General features: G+C 36.2%; 1 protein-coding gene across 1 annotated transcript; it reads right to left on the bottom strand.

The window, feature by feature from the left end:
* Window positions 1–763: 763 nt before the first annotated feature.
* On the bottom strand, window positions 764–1,756 carry LOC131030558 (ethylene-responsive transcription factor RAP2-9). The gene has a single exon (XM_057961420.1). The coding sequence runs from the start codon at window positions 1,481–1,483 to the stop codon at window positions 986–988; it is 498 nt and encodes a 165-aa protein (XP_057817403.1). The 5' UTR covers window positions 1,484–1,756; the 3' UTR covers window positions 764–985.
* Between the last annotated feature and the right edge of the window lie 15,626 nt (window positions 1,757–17,382).

Here is a 17,382-nt window from a genome sequence, read left to right as displayed (position 1 = left end):
ATTTTAGGATATTTATTATGTCTAATGTTTCTAGGTGTACCAAGATTTCACACCTTAGATCTACTTATAAGGTACAACATAAATAACATGTATTTGTGTAATTAAACGTAATAATTTTATATGAAAGTTCATTTTTAAAAGAATAAATATATATATTTTGAAAATAATAAATTTTCTGTAAATAATCAATTTTTTTTGTTATCAATTCATTGTTGTAAGTTGTTATTATATTACACAAATAAAGATTATTTTTTATGTCTATGTATCAATTTAAAAATTAAATATTAATAATCTTTATGTTTGTAACATAAAAATAGAAATAAATATCTATTTTCACAAAACATATAAAAGAAATAATCAATCACATGATGATATATGAGATGATCTAGAATACATATTTGAATAGACATTTTTTTATTATGAATAAATGTCAATATTTCTCTCTATTAAATACTATTAAACCTATTAACATAATAATAATAAAAAGTGGGTCAAAATAATGACATTTCTAGAATAGATTGAACACAAACTCAACCATTGCAACATAAAACAAACTTGCTACAACAGATAAAAGAGAAGGAAAAAAATCTTGACCATTGATTTCTAATATCAAATCTTTCAACAAAAATTGTTAAAATTTTCAAAAAATTCTATTATTAGTTAACACTTTAAATAAGAAGATTTTTGTTTATTTTTGTATTGTACAAGATTTGAATATACCATCTCAATGTCTACGACAACTCGACGACATTAACTTTACCACTAAACCAAATACCCTTTAACATAAGTACTAATAGGGTCTCATTATATATAAAAAAACCAGCAGTTAAACCGCATGAAAAGTCAATAACACGAAATTTGTCAAAAGATTATTGATCATAATCAGCCCAATAACACGAAATTTGTCAAATATTACAGATTGTAGCTTTGATTTTTCGAAAAAATCAATTAACACTAATTTTGTAACCCTGTCTAGAACCATAAACTACTGAAACAAAACAGGCTTCATTTCCTTCCTGGTAGAAATCTCTCCTGCTCTAAAATCTTCACACAATTTCTCCCCTTCAAATTTCCCCCGCTGATGTTCGAAACCAGAACCTTCACGCTCACAATGAAGAGAAACAGCAACCATGGCAGCGTCTACAGCTGCACCAGCCCTGGCGGCCTCCTTCTGAATATCCTGGCGCGTCATTTCTGGCGGCGGAGATTCGAACTCGAGACCTCCGAAAACATCAGGCGGAAAATTGAGAGCAGCAGATTTTCCCCTGAGATAAAAGGCGGCGGTATCATAAGCTTTGGCGGCGGCTTCAGGAGTGGCATATGATCCCAACCAGAGGCGCGTCCTTTTGTTCGGCTCTCTTATCTCACACACCCATTTTCCCCATTTTCTCATTCGAACCCCTCTGTAAGGGCTCGTTTTCACTCTGGATTTTCTGTCAATTGACGCATCCCCTGCCTTCTCTGTATGCTGCTCTTTAACCATTGTCGATTTCCTTTTTCTTCCCAGAGAAAATTCGACTCAGAATCGCTTTTATGGTGTTCTGAGAGAGTAAAGAAGAATGCACGTGAGTTGACGGCGACTGGGTCTCTGATGACTGTAACTTCAGGCAACTCTGAACTTGTCAAATTTGCAAAGGGGGGCTGTTCTGAGGTATCTGTAATTTTTTCTGTCGGTGCGACTGACGGCGATTTTGACGGCCTTAATTGTCTTTTGTTGGAAAAAAACCGTCGGAATTGACGGTAAATGTAAGGTCGGTTGAATAGATTTATGAAAGGAACGAAACTTAAATGTTTTTTGTACTTCAAATTCTTTTGAGTAACGGTTTACACGTTTCTCTGTTCTCTTCCAGTGTTTTACACATTTCGCATACTGTTATTATTTTAATGATAGTTTATTAGTATTTTCGCATAGTAATATTAATCTAATTATAATTTATTAGTATATTATGGAGGTCGAGTTTAATGTGGGGAACTTATCTGTGAGGGTAAGTGTATTCAATTTACACACGTGTACTTCGATGGCATATTGGCCTTTTCTACTAAAAAAATATATATTTTGAAATTAAATAGGAAACGTGGGATTATATTGCACTAAACTTCTATAAATTTTTTGAAATTATTTTTAAGATTTAGCGAAATCTTTTTTTTAATAGATCTAATGATGAAAAACTTGTAATCTGCAAAGAGAGGTCACAAGTTAGATCTTTAGGGGTAGGGTATGTACAGTTAGTTTGTAGCATAATTAGGTGCCTCTTGAGTGGAGTTAAGGGTAGTCCCATTAGTTTGTAGCATAATTAGGTGCCTCTTGCAATGGAGTATAGGGCAGTCCCATATTACTGTAAGTTTTATGTAGGTCAAAAAACAAATTATCTAATATTATGGACTATAAAAGAATCTATTGCTAGTGGACTATAAGAAGATCTATTGCCATTTCCCCCCTCGAAATTAATGACTATTCATAAATATAAGTAAATATTTAGATTTGTCAATTCAAATATCCTCTTTGCGAAGTTGAAAATACAAATGGTACCATGATCAAGGAACACAAAAATATTGTACGAGTGACCTATGATACATAATTGAAATGTAAATGATGCTCTACATAAGTATCAAAGTCTCAAGAATATTGAACAATTGAAAATGTAGAAGGTTGCTCCCAATTACTCCAATAAATCCTAGAAAGAATTAGCATAACCATGTGATGATACCTCCCTTGATGCTGAGAAGGTAAAGGTGAATAGAAAACAATTTAAATGTGGCACAAAAAGTGTGCAAATGAATGTAAAATTGCTCTAAAAGGAACATAAATTAAATTAGCAATTTATATTAGTGTGTTTATTTAGAGCTCTTATAAATGTCTAAAAAATGATAAGTTTAATTTATGGCATGAGGTGACCATAGGAAGACATTGTTGGCATTTTTGATGATGTTGTTGTGATTGTCATTGATGGACACACACTTGCTTTGAAATCACTTTTTGTATGTATGAGTTATGCTCAACCGGTATTTGTTCTAACCGGTATCATGTATTATAATCTTTAGACTATCGATGTTTTGCAGAAAGTGTTTATCGATCCCAAGCGGTTCGAGGATCCCAAAGTGGTTCGAAGAAACAAAGTGGTTGTTATCATTTTTTCCAATCTTCATTTTGGCAAACCAGCAATTGGTAAAATGTGTGAACCAGTAATCGGTAAAATATGTGAACCGGTAATAGGTTAATGTATGAACCGATTACTTTGTGATGTGTTACCATCTGGTATTATTTTTGTGATGAATTATCATCCACCGACACTTTGGCGGTGATTCTGTACCATGTTACCAAATGTGTCCAGATGCACTAAACCTAGGAACTTGCAATGTAATCCTATTGAACCGACATGAAATCAGATTCCTTTATAAGGACATCATGTCTAGGGTTTTAGGGGAGTTAGGGTTTTGTGTGGTTGATGAAGTTTTTGTATGTGCGATCTTAAAAGAGAAGATCAAGTCCGTGTGCAGTAACAGAGTGTGGATTTACTGAAGACTGAAGTAATGCTGAAATGCATTAGCAATGAGCTATCATGGATCTAATCAAGCTGACTGTGCTATTTGCTAGATTATTCACTTGTTGATTACTCACATCTTCGATAAGTCGAAAACCCTTAACTGGGTAGGCCCAGAAAAGCCTTTGTAAATCCTCTAACAAGGTGGTTCACAAATGTGGATCTGAAATCCTCTCACAAGGTAGTCTTTAATCGAACTTATCTCCTAACAAAGATTGAGATTCCTAACAGGATCTGTTTTGGTAAAGAACATTGTATGACCTTAACCGGTCTAGTTACTATTTCGCATATAGTTACTTGTGAGTTTCATCTCACCGTGGTTTTTCCCATTTGGGTTTCCACGTCAAAATCTATTGTGTTATGGTGATTGTGCTTCTGTGGGTGAATGCCTTATTTGTTGTTTGGTTTGCATTTGTGTTAACCGGTTTGTTAGTAAAATTGTTATACCGGTTTACTACTAAACTGTTTAAGTGTTTAAGTTCAGTATTTTTTGGTATACTAATTCACCCCACCCCCCCCTCTTAGTATTCATCAATTGGTATCAGAGCCAACCTTTCTATAAGTTTAACCACTTGGAAAGAGATATGGGGGAATACACTGTGAGGGAACTTACTCATCAGCTCACTTAGACTGAGAAAGCCTATGATAAACTCAAAGTCAAGTATAAGGCCTCTTTGGCAAAAAGAAGAGAGCATGCTAAGAAACTGATGGAACTAACTAAAAACAGTTTCTCTGATGAAGCGGACATGGAAGCCCTAGTTGAAGAAATTGAAAAACTAAATGAGTCTAATGCCAATCTAAGAAGGGAACTTGAAGGACTGACTATCAGGATGTGTCAAGAGCTTGAGAACCAGAGAAAAGTTGAAGATCTAGTAAAAGACAAAGATCATGAGATCTCCAAGCTAAAGCAAGAAATCAGTGCACTTACTGCTCATCTCCAAGAGAGTAAAGTGGAAAAAGAAAAAATGCAAGGTGAACTAAACTTGGCTATTTCTGAGAATGCAACCTTGAAGGAGTCCAATGCTGCTATTACCAAGGAACTCACTGAATCAAAAGAGATACTTGCCAAATTCAATCAGAGTGTTGCTAAGTTAGAACAAAAGCTTGAATCAGCTAAACCGGTAAAGAATACTAATGGACTTGGTTTCTCTGGGTATGAGGAAGGTGAGACCTCTGGAGAAAAAGATGTAGCATCAAAGAAGCAACCGACATCAAAGGATAAAGGTAAGAAAAAGTTCAAACCTGTTTGCTTTAATTGTCTCAAGGAAGGACATACTACTAATGTATGTAGAAATAAGGCTTACAATAACTTTCCTTACTTTCTAAACAATAAACCTAGATCCAATAGATTCAATGGAAATTATTATGCATGCAACAAGTTTGGGCATAGAGCATTTGAATGTAGGTCTGTCATGCACAACACCGGAAGGTATCCTCAAAGGAGTCAAGGAGTTTTTCCTGAACCCTTTGGGAACCGAAATCCAAACTGGTTTAATACCTATAATCATCAGTCAGGTAGCGGTGGCTATCAAGCGACAACTAGATGGAGAGCAACCTATTTGATCTGTCATGGTAATGGTCACACTATTGCAACATGCAGAAGGAAGAATGGAAACATGAATAATGGACCTTGGAGAGCACCTGGAATGGTTTGCTATCATTGCAACAAATCGAGTCACACAACAAGATTCTGCAAAACGATAAAGAGTATATCGGATGATATATCGGTCACTCCGGAAGGAAAGATTGATGTTGAAACTATTCAAGCGGATATGAAGAAAACCTGGAAAAAGAAGCCAGAAGAAGTGTCTCAAGAAGAACCAGTTTTTGCACCTAGTGTGGAAATCTCTGAACCGACAAACTAAGCTACATAAAAGCTTAGGGGGAAACAAATCGGTGAAATGTTTCAAACCCCTGGTTTACATTGGTAAAAGACCTTAACCGGTATGTGATACCTGTCAATTGTCAGAAGACCGGAAATGGTAAAAGGCAAATGAGGGTTTACGCCCTAATGGTGGACCATTTATTATGGTAGGTGAAGAATTTGTTTAAAAGGGATTTTTAAGTCATTTTCACTTATCAATTTGTGAGCGAAGAAGTTTTCAAGTGCAGAGCGACAAAAGGCGATTTGTCTTGCGATTCAGAGAGATTTCAAAACTTTGAAGAAGAATCAGAAGATAATATCAATCGGTCAAGTGTAGAACTCAAAGTGGTAATCCAGCAACAGAAGTAGTGTGTGGCGAAGCGGAATTTGCAAGCCCTAAATCTCGACTTGCGAAGGTATTTTTCGAGCTTCTCTGTTTATCATGGCTTCTGCATCGCACTCTAGTTCTAGTGCACCCGTTGATTCAGTAGATTTCATCCAACGGAAGGCAAAATATAATGCCCTATCCCAAATACCTGCTGGTGTTATAGTTGAGGAAGGTATTTCAAGTTATATTGACTAAATTGAAGACCTAGGATCTCTAGTGATCCATTCTCAGTTAAGCTTAATCTACGGGAAGGACAAGAAGATCAAACTGGAATACAGCATCTTGGAAAAGAATAAGCTTCATAATGGGGTCTATTTCCTTGAAGAATTTACAGATGATCACATCCACATAATTCTAAGCAGAGTGCACGGTGACAAAATCTACTTAGAGCAGACACATGACATCACACCGGAAGCGATTCATGTCGTCACCGGTTTTTGTAACGTTGGAGATTTGCCAGCCCTAAGGAAAGTCATTAAGATGGAAATGACCAAGCTCACTAGTTCTATGAGCGACCAACGGGGAATGACCGTAAATACCATCAAGGACGATCTGGTCAAATATGTCTGCATGGTGATAGGTTACCGAACATTCCATGCTAGCAAAATTAACCCTGTCTCTACTGCAGCGGTAAATGCTACCTATAGGATGATCATGGAAGATGCCTCATTTGATTTATGCACCTGTATGCAAAGGCAACTTCTGGTGAATCTGAAGTCAATTAAACAAGACAATGCCTTGAAATTTAATTTTGGACAACTATTGGTAGGATTGTTCTTCTACTTCCAAGGCTATTTCCCAGGAGTCGGTGATATTCAATGGTCTGCTGACCAACCGGTTACCAAGAAAATCAGAGAAAGTCTTCAAGCGGTTGGAACCGGTTATCTTGAAGTGTTGAACAAATACTTTGATGAGTTCAGACGCAAGATGAGCCAAAGGGTGAGAATATCTGGTGATATTGTCAAGAAGTATGAAGAGGACATCTGCTTCACCATCGGAGTAGATGAGTGTATAATGGAGGCGGTTGAGCCTAGAAAAGAAAAGGTGGAACCTATGGGATATGAGGTAATGTATGATATGCTAGACGAGTATGCTTCTACCCTACTTGCCTCACTGCTTGATCCTAAGAAGAATAGAACTGACACCTATTTGGAAAGGGTTACACCGGTTGAAGAGCCTTCTGTAAAGAAGGGAAAGGTAGTGCCATTTGTATCAGCACCGGTTACTCCAACAAGTCCTAAAGTGACCAAGTGGTCACCGACAAACAAGAAACCAGAAGTTGCACCTGCCAAGGTATTTAAGAGGAAGCGGAAGACAAAAGGCAACACACCGGACTCAAAGGACACAAAATATGAAGAACAACCTAAGAAGACTAGGCAAACAAGGAAGAAGACAAAGACAACTAGCAATGAAACGACATCATCAGCACCAGTAAATATTGATATTTCCTCTTACAAACCTTTGACACATTGTCAAAGAACTATCAAGAATATTAGGAGAAAAGTGTTGAGTGATTTAGTAGATTATTTTGATGATTTCAATGACAATGAGAAAGAGGAAGTAGAACAGGAAGTCATTCAATATTTATGTATTAATAACCGGTCACCATCGGAAATTAAATCTGTGACACTGAATTCTTTATACAATTCTTTAGATAACAAATGGCGCATTGCCATAGAAAAGGAACAAGAAATAAGAGAGGAAATATTTGCTCCATATTTTCCTGATGTGTCTAATTCAGAACTTTATGAAGTTATGGAAAAATATAAAGGCCTCTTCTTTATGAGAAGAAGGAGACTCTTGTTGCTAGAAGGGAAAGTCCCTGAAGTGGTAAAAGATACCCACTCTCATGCCAAAGCCGCTCTGAGGTTGCACCAAGTGTCTGAAGCCAATAAGAAAGCTGAACAAGAACCGGAAATTGAAAAACCGGATGAGGTGTATGACAGTGCAGGAGAACCGGTCACTGAACAAATGGACCCTATTGACATTGATGCTTTGGATGGTGAAAATGTCACCTCAGATACAACAAAGGACAAAGCTGATGAAGAGAAAGTGGCAAGGAGAAACAGGACAAAGAAAAGGTTGACACAGAGCAAGCGAAGAATGAAAGAAAGAAACAGGAGGAGGAAAAGAGAAAACAAGAGGAGAAGAGGAAACAAATAGAAGAGGAGAAAAAGAGCAAAGAGGAAGAGGAGAAGAGAAAAGAAGAGGAGAAGAGGAAGCAGGAAGAGGAGAAGAAGAAACAGGAAGAGGAGAAGAAGAAGAAGGAAGAGGAGAAGAAAGAAGAAGAGAAGCGGAAAGAAGAAGAAAGAAAGAAGGAAGAAGAGAAAAGAAAGAAAGAAGCAGAGGAGCAAAAGAAGGTAGAAGAAGAAAAGAAAAAATCCAAGGACAAGGAGGAAGCGACAAAGAACGTACAAGTGGAGACCCCAAAGGCAACCGGTAGTCAAGCCAAACCAGCTGATATTACCAGTCCCATTGACCTCCAATCTGCAAATGAAATAGAGCTACTGCAAAGCATTAAGCTTTCCCAAGAGTGACTGGAAGTGCTAAGGAGGAAGAAGGAGCAAGATGTTATTCAAACTATGGTGGAAACTCTTACCAGTTTGATTCCCGGTACCAACCTCCCAAGTACTGATTCCTCTCTAGCTCAACGGAAACTCTTATGCACAGTTGTAGAGGACCAGGTGCAATGCTTGGAAGATGTTGCTGAAGCCAATGCTCAAAAGAAGCATCAAAAGGCACTGAACACTGCCTTAGTGAAGAAGTTAAATGAGCTCTGGTCTGAACTTGAGAAGGCACAAAAGGACATAAGAGATGCTATGGATGAGGGGAATCTACTTCTCAGTAAGATATGCCAACCCCATCTATTCTGTGATGATGTGCTTGCTCAGAAAGACAAACTACAATCTGATTTGTAGACATACATAAGCACCTTCAAGACGCCCTATGATTCCTTCACCACATATGGGAAAACCATTCACCGGTTTCAACTCTAGACTGCAAGAATAGAGTTAGAGATCAACAACCAGACACGAGATTTGCAGGAACTTCAACTGGTTCTACTACCAAGACTGCAAATACTTCAAAAATGCTATCTCAATCTGGATGCCTAAACGATCACTCAAGAGATGAGTACCTTAGATGCCATGGAGGAACAGGTTTTCCAGATGAAAACAAAAAGTGAGGTTGCTACCTCATCGATTAAGTCATGGTCTTTATCCATGAAGACATTTATGCAGGACTTTAAATTAGTTTTTGACAAGTTTCACCCTTTATTGTCATAAACACTTATGATTTTAATGATAATGGAAACAAGGGTTATTCAACTATACTTTGTCATTGTTGGCAAAGGGGGAGTAGTATTCTGTATTTAAAATTTTGATGTGTTCTATGTATACTTTCATGTTTATCTCTGTAAGGGAGTAGTATACATTGTATTTTATGCAAAAGGGATAGTGTATATGCTTAGGGAGAGTAATTTTGATCATGGCATATTTTTTGTTGTAAACACTTAGATGTCAATTTTTTTTTTCCTAAGTGTTGCCATCAATGCCAAAGGGGGAGATTGTTGGCATTTTTGATGATATTGTTGTGATTGTCATTGATGGACACACACTTGCTTTGAGATCACTTTTTGAATGTATGAGTTATGCTCAACCGATATTTGTTCCAACTGGTATCATGTATTATAGTCTTTAGACTATCGGTGTTTTGCAGAAAGTGTTTACCGATCCCAAGCAGTATGAAGACCTTAAGCAGTTTGAGGATCTCAAAGCGGTATGAAGAAACAAAGTGGTTGTTATCATTTTTCCTAGTCTTAATTTTGGCAAACCGACAATTGGTAAAATGTGTGAACCGGTAATCGGTAAAATATGTGAACCGGTAATAGGTTAATGTATGAACCGGTATTACTTTGTGATGAGTTACCAACCGGTATTATTTTTGTGATGAGTTATCATCCACCGACACTTTGGCAGTGATTTTGTACCGTGTTACCAAATGTGTCCAGATGCATTGAACCTAGGAACTTGCAATGTAATCCTATTGGACTGACATGAAATCAGATTCCTTTATAAGGACATCATGTCTAGGGCTTTAGGAGAGTTAGGGTTTTGTGTGATTGATGAAGTTTGTGTATGTGCGATCTTAAAAGAGAAGATCAAGTCTGTGTGCAGTAACAGAGTGTGGATTTATTGAAGACTGAAGTAATGCTGAAATGCATTAGCAATGAGCTATCATGGATCTAATCAAGCTGGCTGTGTTATTTGCTAGATCATTCACTTGTTGATTACTCACATCTTCGACAAGTCTGAAACCCTTAACTGGGTAGGCCCATAAAAGCCTTTGTAAATCCTCTAACAAGGTGGTTCATAAATCTGGATCTGAAATCCTCTCACAAGGTAGTCTTTAATCAGACTTATCTCCTAACAGAGATTGGCATTCCTAACAGGATTTGTTCTGGTAAAGAACATTTTATGACCTTAACTGGTCTGGTTACTATTCTACTGATAGTTACTTGTGAGTTTCATCTCACTGTGGTTTTTCCCATTTGGGTTTCCACGTCAAAATCTATTGTGTTATGGTGATTGTGCTTCTGTGGGTGAATGCCTTATTTGCTATTTGGTTTACATTTGTGTTAACCGGTTTGTTAGTAAAACTGTTATACCGGTTTACTGCTAAATTGTTTAAGTGTTTAAGTTCAGTATTTTTTGGTATACTAATTCACCCCCCCCCTCTTAGTATTCATCAGACATAGTTCTAAAATACCTTATAAAAGATCAAAAAATGACAAAAATTAAAAAAATTAACCCTTCCACAAAAAAAAATGCTATAAAATATGCCCTATAGAAAAATTAATAAGTTTTGAGTACATTTGTGCAATTTGGAAGTCAAAATTAATTGTTTATAACACACAATGGTTTTATAATTTATTAAAAATATATGTTATCCAAGGCATAAAATTACCTATATCGTTAGATTCCTTGTGTTTTCTAATAAATTTAAAAAAGAATCGCTAATTTTCAACATCATGGGAAAATCTATGCCTTGTCAAAGAATTATCAAAACAAAGAGAAAAAATATGGGTTTGGAAAAAAATACTAAAATATTATAACATATTGGGAAAAAATAAATCATAACATGATGAAGTAGATGGAACCAACTCTTTGTCAACTACAAGAAGTTAAAATTTTGACTTTCTAGGTGCAAGTTATGCCCAAAATAAAAATTTAATTATGCCAAATTGAAGAATAATGTATATAGGTCTTAGTGGTAACCTAGTGGCCCCAAGAGAGTACTACCCAACCCTGTCCCATGCAAATTACCATCCTAGCACCAAAATGTCATTTACCTTTACATAATACCTAGTTGGTAATAACACTTCTCACATTAACACCTTGTTTAAGTGATACTTAGAAAGTTAAACATTGATATTATGAATCCAGATAACAAGGATTGATGAGGTACTTGTATGTACAATAGATATTTTTTACAAATAAAGAAAAGGAAAAAATCTAGTGGGAAAAAATTCTCCCCCCAAAAAAACAATTTTTTTCACCAAAATATTAAGTGATATAAAAATTTATTTCACAAACCTTCTTAGCACAACCATGAGATTGATTACTTTAGGATGCACTTTTTGAAGTAGGTACTAATGACCCTTGCAAATTTAAGAATGAAAATGTAAGGATTTGCAAGTGTGATTGGATACCATTTTGGAATACCCAATATTAGTTTACAATATTAAAATATATTCCACAAATAAGATTTGCAAGATGAAAGATTATCATACATAGAATTTAAAATATACAAAAGAGCTTTACATATAAAGGCAAGGATAAAGAGGTGAGAAGATAGGACTAAAATTTTGATTGCCCCTTTTCGAGACTAAAATACATGTAGAGTTGAACAAGTAGAGAGACACATGTTGAGTCCACATGAGATAAGATAAAAAGTGAGATGTTTCTCTAAGTGATCTTAAGATTAGTGTGAATAGGACCAACTAGGTATTAGGTACAAGTAAACTAAGTTGGTAATAACATTGTTTACACTTACATCAATTTCATAGCAAATAGATGCGGTGAGGATGAAGGACATGCACATGAGTAAATATCGCAAGCCAACAATGATTGGCATACCCTAACATAATATTATATAGAAAAACATGCTAATGTAGATAGGGAATTTGAAATGAGGGAGTCTCTTGGTGTGTGTGTGCGCTTTTGTTCATCTCTTTCCACTTGTGCTCTATTTTCCTTCGCAAATGGGTCCATTTAAGTTCTCATTACTAACATCACATACACTGTACACCACATGGAATACAAAAGCATTCTAAATTCCTTAATGCAACTAGGATACACACCTTATATTGAAAAAAGATAACTAACCCCAAATGATAAGGAAAAGTTACTATGGATGATTGAACATACAAGAAAAATTGATTGTCTTAGGAGTTTAGTTTTCACTAATATTATGTTTCAAATTGAAGGCTATACAAATTCACTTCATGCATGGAGAAAACTAAAAATTCTATATGGTACAACTGATAAAATTAGGGGTTGTCAAATTGATAATTAATGAGTCTTGATCCTAAGTCTTTCAACAACATTTATGACCATGTAACAAAGATCAAAGATATTAAAGAACAAGTTAAATCTTGTGGCCCTGAGAAAAAAGACATGAACAAATTGTTTATAGTACTCCCAAGAAACATGGACCTAAATGGGTAAGTGCACCAAGATGGTGAACAAAAAATCAGACACCATCCCCAAAAAACCAAAAATCAACGTAACGCATATGAATTATTTGAAAAAAAAAACTCGTACGCATTACGGTTAGGAAAATATGAACTATAACGTGTACAAGGTTTTATTAGTAAAAACACTACGTATGTGTTTTTCTAATGATAAATATTTTTTGGGGCCTGATTGGGTCCATTTTGCCCACGGCCCAGTCAAAAAACCCACGACGATAAAAGAATAGTTCCCAAAACCCGAACGCGATTTGAGTCCTATAGGCCAGAAAAAATGCCACACCATCGGAGAGGTAAGATTACAATTTATTTATGCATTTTTTTGTTTTCTCTCTCGAATTTCACTATAGTTTTGTAGTTTTTGATTTATTTTATTTTATTTTATAAATTTGATATCATATGCTCAACAAAACAATTCCCCTTAAGGAAACATTCCCCATCAACAAAATATGCCTTGCAATCCTCTGATAACCCCTTCCCAAACCACATAGGAGGATTTACTAGGTCATTTAGCATAAAATAGGGTTACCGTTTCCAACCTTGTGGCTAGATTGAAAGCATTAGAACACCACCACCATGCAGACCTTGCCTGAGCCCTAGAAACAATGTTGGATAGTGTCGACAAAGTTTCAAAACAAGTCACTGAATGGGGTGCATATAGAAACTCATGTCACAACTTTTACGCAGAAGGTCTCTCATATGATGCTGTAAAAAAAAGAAATAAGCAAAGCACAAATATGTGCTCTTTTCACCAATCTTTGAACCTAGGATACCCTACCTCTTAATTCAAATAGGTTTCCTATACATTGGTGTAATCACAATGCCACGAAAACACAATTTTGGGATAGGTGGTGGATGGTCTTTGACCAACTTCCTTGCAATAACTTTGAGGTGCCTTTATATTTTTTGAGGAAACTATACTACGATTTTATCTTGAATGAGATCCCTAATTATTTTGACATGAGGGAGTTCCAAGCTAGAGGTGGAGGCTCTTCCCAAGATAGACCAGGGGCTCAATGCATGCAAAATGTTCAGAATCGCGTTCCACATGCTCTGAAACCCTTGGTGCATGTGACAGTCCATGTAGCCATGAAAGAGTCTATGGAGATGGAGACTCTTCAGGTAGTTGCATCATTGACCAACACCATTATCTATCATGGGACATAGTTGTCACGTCCTCTTGGCCTAGATGATGGTACATGAGCCCATGATGGTGTAGCAGCAGATGACAGTGTTGCAGCTATACCACCTACTAGCAGCATGCCCAATGATCACCAATGCATCACCTGCTTCAAGGTATGCTATGAGGTAGATGACACTACACGTGTAGATGGTTCAAGCTACCATCAGTGCACACGTTGTGGGGCTAGCTGTGAGGTTGGTGGACCAGATGACGCGGCCCTCACAAAGGACCTCATGCAACAGGTCTTTGCTAGTCAGTTATGTTGATTTGAACTTATAATGTTTTATTTATTAGATACTTTAAATTTTTGTGTAAATAATATTTATTATAGCTCAAATTAAACTAATGCAAGCATAATGCATTTCAAGATGTAGCAAATTTGGGTACGTCATCCACCACACGTATCACAACTCTTGCACCTATATCTTCATCAGAAGTAAAAATATTACAATTCATGTCAAAATAAAATAATACCTTGTGTCGTGAGTGTGAAGTAGGGTACCTTCAATTGCAACACAAACACTCAATATATCATTACAAGCATGGTTAGCAAAGTAAAATCAAATGAAAGATAAACCATGGCAAAGAGACCTATCGCCTCCTAAGAGATGCAGGTGTGGATTTGCTCTCAAATCTAGAAGAGCAACCCCAATGACTTGACTACAACAAGACGGAGGATTTAAAATGATATGATGCACAAGCTAGATGAATGTATGATTATGCTAGATTGATCCAAGAAGCTAATTATGCTAATGATATGCATGATTATGCTAAATAATGATGTAATTAAGCTAGATGAGAGATGGATTTATGCTATATGATTAAGCAATTATGATAGAAGATGACCAAATTAAGCTAGATCTAAGATGCAATAAATGATAACAATGCTAAACTAGAATTCTATAAATGATATGCCTATAATAACAATGCTTGAGATGAGATCCTTTGTGCTACAAAATGAGGGATATTTATAGGAATTCCAAGGCCAAAGTTGAGGTGGCAGGAATCAAAGGTCAAGATTGAATTTGAAGATATCAAGGGTCAAATTGGAGGAGGTTGGAGAAGAGGTTGGAGGGAGAGACACTTTTCATCTTTGTGGTGACAAGTGTCAAGGAATCTTGCTCACAAGAGGGCAAGTGTCTAAGGGAGGAGACATGTGGCAAAAGTGCCATGTGTCTCAAGGGGAGAATATCCAACCCATAGGAGGTTAGGATAAGGAGGTTAGGATGTGCAAGATTGGATAGGGTTAGTTAAACCCAGGATTAGGTGGAATGGGTTAGGTTAGGTGGTGGTTAGGTTAGGTGGTTAGAAGTTAGGAGACATACGAGGAATTGGAATTTAAAAATTTAAATAATAGGAAAAGGCTAATTAACATTCAACAAACTCATAAATTGATTTGTTTTAATTAATTAGGGGACTAGAAAAAATGATTTTAATGGGGGGATTAATCAATTTAGATTAATTAATCAAACATGACTATTTAAATGAACCTAATGAATAAATTCTTAGATTTATTGATAAGTAGACGAATGGGGAATTAATCAAATTTCTAGTGAATTCAATTAAATTGGAAAGGGGGATTAATTAAATAATTGATTATTTAATTAGTTATCTTCAGACCATTTTTAGGTGTATACATTTTGCCCCTCTTTGAAGCAAGGTGTGGTGACGCGTTGATTCAAAGAATAATATCAATTTGATGATGTTGATGTGATATTGATTTGATAGGATGCCCCAACCATTGATTGCTAAATTATGATACGATGATGCCCCCTTGGAAGATCGATTGAAATAATTGACCTTTGGAGTTTTTGGATCTTTGCAAAATTGATTTCCCAATAGATTATTGGATGATTCCTGCAATTTTGGTTGATGAAAGTGCGATTATTCGATCACTTTGATGTGGTTCTTGATGTGATGATTGATAGAGTTTGATTGAATTGATAAGATTGATGAGATTGAGATCAAGTCTAGTTTCAGGAATGACACCTCCTATATAAGACAAAGATGATCAAAGCGTCTGGTTTCAGGAACGATATATCATGTATAAGACTTGATTAAAACGTCTGGTTCCAGGAAGGATTCATCATGTATAAGACACGATAGAATGGATCAGATGAGATGGATTGATAGAATTGATAAGATTGATTGGATAAAGAACTGACATTTTGTTGATATCCTGTTGCGGGAAGATTTAGATGCACTAATGTTGGTGCATTTGGGGGAATAACATAAGATTCGCTTTGGGTCGACAAAATCTGGAAAGAGATGAGTCATCGTTCTAATTGTATATACACCTATGATGATACATTGATGATTCTTGCAATAGATTTTGCCTTGGATAGGATGATCTTTTGTGATCCTATGCAAGAATGAAATGCAAGCTAAATGCAAATGCAAATGCAAATGAAATGCAATGTTGCGATCGGACCAGTCACTGGGCTACTTCTTTTTGTCATCATTGAGCTTTTAAAATGTGGGAAGTGAGTGCAAACATCGATGGTATAATTAAACCATGATGACTTGAGCACTGCTTTCCTGGGTTTTGGTATTGCAAGTTACCTCAAGCATCGAGGTATAATTGAACCAAGATGACCTGAATGTTGCTTGCTTAAAACATGCATGATTAACCATTTCTATATGCAAATCTGAAATGTCTTCGATGATACTCTGATGATCATGTCCTGAGACAACTTTGCACATATTAACGATTAATTTACAGACAACATACAAGAAAATATCATGTTCCTTCCTTGTTCCTCTAGTCAAAGACATCTTGGAGTCACTCAAAAATCATGATAGCAAAAAATCAAGATAAAATAGTTAAACCATTATTGTCAAAGTGTTAAAATCATTAGTCAAAAGATATCATCCATTGATATGTGTTTGTCATTACAAGCATGGTTAGCAAAGTAAAATCAAATGAAAGATAAACCATGGCAAAGCGACCTATCACCTCCTAAGAGATGTGAGTGTGGATATGCTCTCAGATCTAAATGAGCAACCCCAGTGACTTGACTACACCAAGATGGAGGATTTAAAATGATATGATGTGCAAGCTAGATGAATGTATGATTATGCTAGATTGATCGAAGAAGCTAATTATGCTAATGATATGCATGATTATGCTAAATAATGATGTAATTAAGCTAGATGAGAGATGTATTTATGCTATATGATTAAGCAATTATGCTAGAAGATGATCAAATTAAGCTAGATCTAAGATGCAATAAATGATAACAATGCTAAACTAGAAACCTAGAAATGATATGCCTATAATAACAATGCTTGAGATGGGATCCTTTGTGCTCCAAAATGAGGGATATTTATAGGAATTCCAAGGCCAAAGCTGAGGTGGTAGGAATCAACGGTCAAGATTGAATATGAAGATATCAAGGGTCAAATTGGAGGAGGTTGGAGAAGAGGTTAGAGGTAGGGATACATGTCATCTATGTGGTGACAAGTGTCAAGGAATCTTGCTCACAAGAGGGTAAGTGTCTTAGGGAGGAGACGTGGCAAAATTTGCATGTGTCTCAAGGGGAGAATATCCAACCTATAGGAGGTTAGGATAAGGAGGCTAGGATGTGAAAGATTGGATAGGGTTAGTTAAACCCAAGATCAGGTGGAATGGGTTAGGTTATGGGGTGGTTATGT

The sequence above is a fragment of the Cryptomeria japonica genome, chromosome 6 (genome assembly GCF_030272615.1).
Source record: "Cryptomeria japonica chromosome 6, Sugi_1.0, whole genome shotgun sequence".
NCBI classification, from domain to species: Eukaryota; Viridiplantae; Streptophyta; class Pinopsida; order Cupressales; family Cupressaceae; genus Cryptomeria; species Cryptomeria japonica.
Note: the sequence above shows the minus strand (reverse complement) of the source record. Positions and strands in the feature narration are given on the sequence as shown.

Coding starts and splice junctions, on each gene's coding strand:
- LOC131030558 (XM_057961420.1), bottom strand. CDS start 1,483: ATGGTTAAAGAGCAGCATACAGAGAAGGCAGGGGATGCGTCAATTGAC.